The sequence below is a fragment of the Sycon ciliatum genome, chromosome 6 (genome assembly GCF_964019385.1).
Source record: "Sycon ciliatum chromosome 6, ocSycCili1.1, whole genome shotgun sequence".
NCBI lineage: Eukaryota > Metazoa > Porifera > Calcarea > Leucosolenida > Sycettidae > Sycon > Sycon ciliatum.
Window position 1 is genome coordinate 25,017,730 of NC_088648.1, and position 10,118 is coordinate 25,027,847.

The 10,118-nt window shown below is 54.5% G+C and overlaps 1 protein-coding gene across 1 annotated transcript in view; it reads right to left on the reverse strand.

Moving 5' to 3' along the window:
• Positions 1-3,716: 3,716 nt before the first annotated feature.
• The window catches only part of LOC135820158 (uncharacterized), a 15,238-nt gene continuing 8,836 nt past the window's right edge, over positions 3,717-10,118 (reverse strand). Inside the window, exon 4 of the mRNA XM_065333470.1 lies at positions 3,717-10,118. This exon is cut by the window's right edge and continues 1,538 nt beyond it. Coding sequence (XP_065189542.1) covers positions 5,047-10,118 — 5,072 coding nt within the window. The 3' untranslated portion in view covers positions 3,717-5,046.

Below are 10,118 nucleotides of genomic sequence, written 5' to 3' on the forward strand. Positions count from 1 at the left end.
TAGTAGTACTCCGAGTAGGAGCTGATTGTTTGGTGCACTCAGATTGTCAGCATCGATCGCAGCGGGTCTCATGACGCCTCGCTCGGTTATTCCGACCGCTCGCTAATCCGGAATGCGTGGCATAGTTCATGATGATTGATGTGACAGATTCGATGTCACGTCGAGCGATCGACGAACACCAGAACTACACGACGTCGTGTAGATCTACTTGCAGAAGCTCTGAAGCCAGTGAAGGCTGAGTGTGAGTGTGAGTGTGAGTGGCAACAAGAGTTGAACTGGATCTACCGTAATCATTAATTTTGACAAGTACAGTGAAACTTGTCTAAGACGACCGCTCAAGGGACCTTCAAAACAATCATGGTCTTTGTTACCAGGTGGTCTCCGCATCCAGGGTCATTTGACTGGTAATAGCATCCCTTCCTTGGTCCTTGTTTCAGTGGTCTTCTAGGACAGGTGGTCGCCTTATCCGAGTGGTCGCATTGACAGGTTTACTGTATTGAGGTAAGACAACAAGAGTTATTATGTCAATTTATTTGCCACACTAGAATCGCTGCACAAGTTTGTTGCAGCGCCATCGTATGTGTACATTATAACATGATCACCGTTTCAAGCAAGGTCATCATGTCTTCGGGGCTAAACATGTGTTTCGAGAAGTAGGCATTGGCGGATTCTGCTCGAAAAGGTGGCAGATTCTGCTCGAAAAGCAGTGAAACTGGCAGAACCAAACAAACCTTATGGCGGGCAATTCCTCGAATTCTGCTCCATTTCTTTATCCACATACCAAACATGCATGAAACTTACCAGAAAAAGTACCGAATTCTGCCAATTTTTCTGCCGGCATTATCCGCAAAGGCCTATTGAGAAGACAACCCGTGATTTCAATTTTGACGTGTACATGTACATGTGTACTTCAGAACTAAGGGAGTTGACTTTGAAGTTGTACATTGTACTATTGAGGCAATGAACTACCGCACTCACTCGATTAGAAGCCGGGGGCTTCTATTTTTCAATACCAATTTTGACGAGGCTTCTATTCAAGAGGGGCTTCTATTCGAGAGGGGCTTTTATTGTTTCATTCCATACCAGAATTACAATCGAATCTCTAAAACTTTCATATTCACAGCAACTCGGCCCCGAGTTAGTTTGCACACAGTACGTCGACCAAGACATGTGCCAATATGTGCATGCACGAGATGTTGTTGGCACTTGTTGCGCACTTGATCGTAACATACATGACACTATCTGGTCACCCCCATGCTTTGCGAATAGTAGTCCGGGCTTCTATTCGAGAGGGGCTTGTATTTATTCAAACAGTCATTGTAGAGAGGGGGGGGGGGGGCTTTTATTCGAGAGGGGCTTAAAGTCGAGTGAGTACGGCAATAATAAATCAAAAGAAAAAAAAGAAAACAAACAAAAACTGCTCGTGCTCATGCTCGCGCAGTCTGACTTTATCTTGTCGGCACTGTTATAGTATTTTCTTCAAACCCCGTAAACCTTATTAGCCCCGACACAATCTTGCTCACTACGACCTAAGAACCTGCAGTGGAACCTGCCTAAAGTGAACACGAATCAGGCACTGGTAATCTTGGATGACAGTAACTTCGTAGAAAAACTGGGGTACGCCGAATTAGAGGAAATCCGGGATGACACAGAAGAAAATGCAGAACCGGATACCAGCTGTATACATGTTAGGATAGGACAAGTTTCTGCTCGGATGAAATTCTGATCAAGAGAGAAACAGTCCTTGCCGGATCATCCGTGTTTAGAAAGGTGGGCTCAACTGTGATACATGTACATGTACATGTGCTGGGCAAGTCCTGGTGCTAGTGGGCATCAGTAGTCCCTGCTCAATGCACAGTGTTTCGGGGAATTCCCCTTTGATCCGTTGAGCTTGGCATGGCGCTCCGAGAGCATTGCATCATGTAGTGATCTCTGAGCCAAAATATCTCTAGGGATTAGGGGTGAACGTGTGCCGGGTTCAACGACTCGAGTACTCTTTGAAGCTAAGCGGGTACGAGAAAGCAACGCACTGCGCACACTCTCGCAACGCACTGGACACATTCTCGCAACACCGAACGACGAACACCCGATACACACGACGTACCGTTAGTCTTGCCTGCAGCCTACAAGTACGGTAACTAGTCTGAACTACTGTCTTTAAGTGCCTTATCTGTATGTTTGCAAGTGGGGACAAGTAACACGACAGTGGAAACCTGTCTAAGACGACCGCTCATGGGACCTTCGAAGCGTGGTCTCTATGACCAGGTGGTCTCCCTATCCAGGGTCAGTTGACTGGAAATAGCATCCCTTGGTCCCGGTGCCAGTGGTCTTCTAGGACAGGTGGTCGTCTTATCCAAGTGGTCGCCTTGACAGGTTTTACTCTACTTCGGTGTGAATCATATTGCCAGTTTTCATCCGTTCCAAAGACACGTTTTGTTGGTGGAACGGATGAGGACTGCCGGAGAGAACTCATTCTTCAACGACAACGCTAACTCCTGCCGGGAAGCACTTCTCACAACAATAAAAAAGCACTTGACTTTCACAACGCTTCTTTTCCGGAGGTACACTGGCCTGGGTTGTCAGTACCGGTCAGAGTAGCCATGGTAACGGAAGTTCTTCATGTACATATTCATACAATAGACCACAAAGTGTCTGAGATCCTTGCTGCAAATAGACACGACAGAAACCAAAAAAAGCTTCAGTCTCGTGAACTCGAAGTCACGAGAAAGCTTCTTTTTTGGGTCACTGTTGTTCTCAGTATAGTACCCAGGATACTTCAGTTTTGAGTACAGCTGTATTTTGCGAAACGAGTACTCGCTCGTTTCAAATTTTCGAGCAAGCGCTCGAGTTTGTATTCGATATACTGTAAAAGCAGAAATTTTACAGTAGTGCTCATTTCACCCGGCCGCTGTGCTCTGTATGCCAGTCGTGAGTTACTCAAGTATCAAGTCAAGTCAGCGTGAAAGGCGAGTGCTCCCAGGTAGGGAGCAACTTAGAATTCTAAGCTAATAGTCGCCGAAGTCGCTACCCGTCTACTTCGTTGAGCACAAAATGGTAAACACATTTACTAGTTGGTGGACAGCAGTGCTTATTGTAGCAGGAGTATTCCACTACCATGCTGACGACGACTCCATTGGACCACAGCTGCACTGCACTGCACTGCTCGCTCTCTCTCTCTCTCTTCTCTCGCACACACACAAACATACAAAGCCCCCCCCCCCACACACAAGCACACACACACACACACACACACACACACACACACACACACACACACACACACACACACACACACACACACACACACAGAAAGGAGAGCGTATACGTTGAGGAACGGGAAGGGGTTCTTGGGAAAGGCACACGAATAAGAAATGAACAGACAGGGAGAGCATAGCTACACGCGATGAGATCACCACCTAATTGAAGCAGCGGGGGTTAATCACATGCGCTATGTACAGGGACAACAACGGGGAAAAAGCGACAATTTCACAAAGCATGTCATGATCATAAAGAGCACACAATACGTACAGTCAGCACGAGCAAATGGCCGAGATGAAGAAAACCGGGAGGCACGATGCAGGTTTGCACAGCAGTTAAAAAAAACGGCAAATGAACGCAACTAGTGTAACTGCTTTTTGGCGCCATGGCGACCATCTCTACGGATGATCGATTTGTGGGGGAGGGGGTATATTTCAGAATCGAGGTGGGTGGGTATCTTTCAGAATGGTGTTCAGAATGGGGGTGGGTGGGTATCTTTCAGAATGGTGTTCAGAATGGGGGTGGGTGGGTATCTTTCAGAATGGAGGGTGTAACAGGCTGCGGGTGGGTATGTTTCAGAATGATGTTCAGAACGGGTGTGGGTAAATTTCAGATGGTGTTCGGGATGGAGAAGGTGGGAGTGTGCGAGGAAGGCAACTAGCTGCACATCACCCAAGCACTTCCGCTGTCACATACACTGCAGGGCGAGTGCACGCAGGGGCAGGGTGCTTCGGCAAGGTATATCGTAGGGTACACCATCCTGATGCATGGGAGAGGAGGGGGGGGGGGGAGCAGGCGTGCAAAGACCGATCTATGAATCGATCTTCCGGGGCTGGGGTGCATGGTGGCGGGGCAGAAGATCCGATGTAATGAAAATAATGTCGAGAATATCAAGAGGATGGAAGCGGTTCAAAAAGCCCAGTCGATGGTTTCTAGTCCAGCCGTAAGATGATGTGAAATCTGAAAACGTTGGAATTTGGAATCGAGTGGATAGCATCCTCGCAAAGAGCATGTTTACAGAATAAAAAACCTAAGTTCAGACGCTAATGACGCACAAGTTATGACCATACACATCTGTCCGTGCTTGTGTGTGTGTGTGCGTGTGTTTCTGTGCGTGTGTGTTTGTTTGTGTGCAGGGCATGGTCATGGTGGTGTATTGCTACACACGTGAGGACACAACAGCACACTGGTGTCCGCTGAGCTCAGGGCGCGCCGTTGGCGAAGCCCTGACCGTCGCTCACTGTCATACCGAAATGCCACCGTCGCAGTGCCCGAGCATGCGAAGGGAAGCGAGGCTGGGGGCCGGCTGTTTTGCCGTCATGCCAGTGCTTGTGCTCCACACCAGTCCAACGGGCGAAGCGGAATAGTTCTTACTCTCGTTGCTTCCGTCTACGCACTCAGATTACAGTTGTTAGGGGTGTCTATGCAGTCAGATCTCCAGTGGCGGTAGAAATTATTTCATTACTAGTGTGTGTGTGCCAGGCATATCGTCATGCACAGCTAGCACACTCAGGAAGGTTTCAGTTCTCCATGGAGCGTATTCTGGTTTTCACCCACCAAAGGCTAGTGTGCATCAAGTATCAAAACATATAGAAGTTCTCCGGGGGCACCGTTGCGGGCCAGGGTGCGAACCAACGCACCCACAATTAGAAGAGTAGCATTACTTCGAGTTAAGTTTTCTAGGGCACCGGGGTTGCGGATCGAGGCACCGCGAGTGCAGTATTACTATGTGTTAGGGTTTTCTAGGGCATCGGGGTGGCGCGTCGAGGCACTCGAATTGCAGTATTACTACCGTGTGCTACCCACACTTGCATACAAGTCGGCGCTGCGCAGCGGACGGACGTTGCTGCCGTAGGAGTCAGGGTGGTGGAGCATCGTACTCAGGTCGTCCGTTGACGAATACTTCTCCAGCAGTGAGTTCATACCCCCGTCCATATCCTCGAACGGCAGTGGGTGTGCCGGCTGGTCGCGTTGCACCCTCGGGAAGCTGCTGGCGTCCCACGCCTGCTGCTGATCGCGGTACACTCCCGGGAAGCTGTTGGCATCCCACGCCTGCTGCCGGTCGCGCTGAACTCCCGGGAAGCTACTGGCATCCCACGCCTGCTGCTGATCGCGTCGCACTCCCGGGAAGCTGCCGGCATCCATCGTCTGCACGCTGGTGGTTGTATCGGAGGTCTTCTCTAGCACGGAATAGAACGCCACTGACTGTGCGCTGGTCGACGGGGTGATGCCCGCCACGTGCATTCCACTCAGGTTGCAATCAGCAAAGCAGTAATCCAGCGGTACCGAACGCTGTCCCGTCAGCGACACCGCCGAGGATTGGTGAGTGTCGGACGAAGCGTAGACCGGATCGGAGGGCAGCATGCCCGGATTCTCCAGGCTTCCCAGACTAGCGTTGTCCTGCTCACCATTCTGGATCTCCTCAGCGGCATTGTTATAGAGATATTCGTCAAACTCGTCTTCGTCGTATAAGTCATCCTCATCATGTTCCTGGTAAAACTCGTAGCTTGCGTTGACTATGCCGCCGGTGATCAAGTGCGAGTTGAAGCGCAGATCTGGAAAGCTGTTGCTGCCGATAGACTGCGTGCCGGTCAGTTGTTGCTGACTGCTCAAGTCCGGCACCCTGGCATAGACATCCACCCCTCGGCCGCCATTACCACCACCACCACCACCGCCGCGTGGCACATTTTGATTGTCGGCAGCATGGCCTCCGCCGTCGTTGCCGCCACCACCGGCTTTGACACCGATGACGTCGTAGAGAGCATTGGCAGCGTCGGTCACTGTGCCCTTGCTAGGCGGGAACGCCAGCAGGGGAAAGTGACCCATCGACGACCGTCTGCTCTGCCCTGCATTGGCTGTGCCGCCAGGTGAGGGAGAAATACCGAAGACCAGGTCATCGTCGGCACCATTGGCCTTCGGTGACAGTATCAGCTGATGTTGCTTGTGTAGCTCCGCCGTGACGCCGCTGCCAAACTCGGAGAAGCTGTGTGCCGCGCCGCCCTCGTTCGGGTACGACCTGCGAGTGCGCCCGTGAAACGAGGGCATTGCGGACACGGTGTGCGCGATGGTGGCACGCTTCTTGTAGCCGCCACCGCCCGCCGTGCCACTGCTTCTCGGCGTCGACGGCATGGACGGCGTGGAGTAGATGCTCTCGTTGTCGTACGGTGGTTCGTTGACATCCAGGCACTGACTGCCAGCCCCTGCTCCTGCTGCTGATGTTGTCGTTGCTACGGGAGTAGGTGGGGCGGAGGAGATACACGCCCCGGACGGCAAGTCGTACAGTTTAAACTTACTGTGCAGCAGCTCTATGAGCTCACTGGATGACGAGACGGACACATCCGGCAGAGGAGAAGCGAGCGTTGACGACAGAATGCTGGCAGCGTAGGGAACGCTTGAGGACGATTTCTTCATGTCCTTTTTCCCCAGGAGTAGTGCGTGAGGTGCCTCGTAGCCGGAGCTATCTGTCAGCGTGTTGTTGCACTGATGGTCCTCGTCGGACATCAGTCGCTTCCGACCGGAAGAGTTTTCCTTCTGCAGGGTTGAGGTTTGTGTGGGCGCCCCTATCGGTGAAGACTGACGTGAGGTAATGGGGCTCCGAATGGTTGCTGCAGGCGGTGATGCCTGCGGTGATGTCGGTCCACTTGCCTGGGGCATCCCACCCGTCTGCTGCATTTTCTGCCAGGTGATTAAGCCGGGGCAAGGCGGTGAGTACGCCTCGTCAACGAACGCGGGCGTAAGAAAGGCCAGTGAGCGTGAGTCTACGTAATTGGCCGGAAGACTGCGTTGTACAAGGACGGGTGAAGAGCACGGGCTGCTGTTCTGACGCTCTTGCTTGGGAGACTCTGCAATGTCCGGGATGGAGTTACGCCCCACCGACGAACAGGAGTCGATCACCAAACTCTCAAACCCACCCGGCGACGTCATGCAGCTACCCACGGAGCGTCGTCGCTCTTGTATCGTTTCCGTGGCAACTGGCCGCGCGTGGCCAACCGAGTCCTGCTTGCTGACTGGAGCCGCTAGCTCTACGGCCGAATCCGTCAGTGCTGGCAGGCAGAAGTTGATTGGCCATTCGTAGTTGCTGTCGGGTGGGCTGTGGGCAGCGTCGTCCGAAAATGCAGGTGGCAGTGGCGGGGGCGATAATGTCCGTATGCTGGGTTTGGCTGTGACTGGCGTACTGCCTTCAGGACGCGTTCTCTTGCTCAACGAACGTGACAGTAGACTGGAAAACTCGGCCCCACCACCACCACCACCACCACCACCGGTGATACTGCTGGCGCTGCTGAGAACCGTTCGGCAGTCCTCGTAAACCCGCTCGTTGGCGCTGAGCGTTTTCTGCAAGTGCTGCTGCGAACGGCTCTGCCTTCTCTGCCGTTCCGCGTCGCACGGTTCGTCGTTGCTGTCGTCCAGGAGATTGTTCTCGCTGCGAGATCGCATCGCTTCGCTGAATCTCGCGACGGAGATACGGCCCATGCTGGTGCTGCGTTCCACAGCCGTTTTGCCTGTGGCGGTGTCGTCGCGGCTGCTGGAGTTCTTGTGGAAGGACGAAGACGGCTCCATGCCGCGTCGCGACCTGGCCTTGTTCCTCAGGTGCTTGGGCAGGGCGGCGGTGAGAGTGTGTCTGCGCATGTTCTGCGGCACACGCTCGTAGATAGCCTCTTCTGCCGCTGTGTCCAGCCGGTCACTGCTGACTCCCAGGCCACCACCGTGCGATGACTCCTTTGGCAATGAGCTGGAGCTCAACTCGGAGAAATTGAACGTGCGACGGATGTTGCCGAGGAAGTGCTTCTTCTCTGACGACACCACAAGCGCTGACTGGATGCTTGGCGACTTCCTCAAGTTTGGCATGCTGTTGCCTCCGCCGGAAGACGGCGTCAGGGAGTATGCAGAGGGGATGATGCTGCCGGTGAGTGCTCCCACGCTGCCGCCAACACCACGATGCTGATGATGGTGGTGGGGCAAGTCATTGACACCGTGTGTGGCATGCTGCACCGGCGGCGGCTCGGACAGGCCCAGCGATGCCGTGCTGTCGTGTACCGTGCTCTCGGAGCTCAGCACCGGTCTTCTGCCGCCACCACCGCTACTGCTTGTCAGCGATGCAATGTCCCCGAACGACTGACACGTCCAGCTGAAGTTGGATGACATCGCCGCCGCCGACTCTCTACTGCCGACCGATGGTGCTTTCCTGGTCAGTGCATCGTTGCTGCTGGCGTGTGGCACGTCATCGAGGACAAACTCCACCGAGCGACGTCGGGAGCAGTTCATGATAGGGATGGGTGTGGTCGATGAGGTCGCCGTCTTCTGTGCCAAGTCAGGTTTCAAGTGGAAGTCGCACTCCGGAAACGACGTGTTAGAGCGGCGTGCAGTCTTGTGCGACTGTTTCCCCGCGGTCGCATTGCTGTGGCTAGCAGTGGGGTTGTTGTTCGGATTGGGGTTCTTGTTGCTGATGCTGTTGTTACTGTTGGTCCTGTTCTGTAAGCTAATGTTGCTGCTGTGGCTGATGCCGCTAGGGAATTTGCGAGTGTGTAGAGGACTTTCGAATGATGTCCTAGATGCGAATGTTCTGGGCAGGTAAGTCGAGTTTTCGGCAAGCTGCTGCTCTTTGAAATTTGTGTGAACCGGGGCCTGTGGCAAGCCGCGGGAACTTCGCGCAAACTGGCTGTCCATCGACTGCGCACGGGAACGATACGAAAGGCTGGACAGCGGCGAGCCTCGTGCTGGTGATGCGCTCCCGCTGGCTTGCCCGGGCGGTGGCCGTTGATGGCACAGGTCCGAGTACTGGATTTCCGGCAGCATGACACCGCTCTTGGCCGAGTCCAACGAGTCGGTGAAGTCGAGGGAGATGTACGCTGCGCTGGTAACGGACGGAGGTCGCTCTTTCATGGTCAGATCCTGCAGGGAAGACGCCAGTGGCGACACCTCCTCCAGGCAGGCTGGCGGTGTCATGGCTACGGGTGCTCTATGGCTGCCGCCGCCGAGCATGTACGTACGAGCCGCTGCCAACTTCTTGATGGACATGTAAATGTTGGGATGTGGGAATATCACAGTGTCACTGCCGTAGGACATTGATGACTCGGCACTCCGGTGTATGGCCTGCTCCGCTGCACATCTCCACCGGGATCGTTCCAGGGTGGACGTCGGTGACTGCGACAGAGTGCTGGGAACGGGCTCTAGAGAGTCAAGTGAGACCTCCACAGTGCTGCAGTGTCGCATGCGATGCTGGTAGTGCTGCTGCTGCTGGTGGTGGAAGTGGTGATGCTTGCGTAGCTCGTCCTCAGTGTCCGTGCTGCCACCCTGCGATGCATGATGCGTGGCCGCGCTTCCCACACCGTCGTCCTGCTCCGACATGCCCAGGCAGCTGACCGAGTCGTGGCTGGGAACGGACGTGTGTCGTTCCCAGTCGGATGCCGCGATGCGCTGGTACGTGGACGAGGTCATGCTCGTCGTCAGGCTCTCCATCTCGACAGCGTTGCTCTCGTTGGAGCTAGGCCGCCGCACGGAGTCATAGCGCGGGCTGCCCACGCTGCTGCCAGCGCTGTGTGTGTGACTGCGCTCGCGTCCTTTGTATACCGCAGTCGCTGCCGTCATCTCCTGCAGCATGCTCATTGGTCCGATTGACGTTGCCGCCATGGCAACACCCCGACGCTCTCCCCCGCCCAGTGCTGTGCACATCTCTCCGGGCGACGAGAGTCCGCTCTCCTCGACGGACGTCATCGCGTCGCTCTCCTCGCTGGTGGCCTGCGCCGATGCGGCGCAGCTGCGAGCGTGGCGACTGATCCGACCCAGGGACAGGACGTCCGGCCGCTCCTGGGAGCCGCGGCGCGTGAATATGGACAGGTTGAGCTGCGGCGAGGTGGCGCACC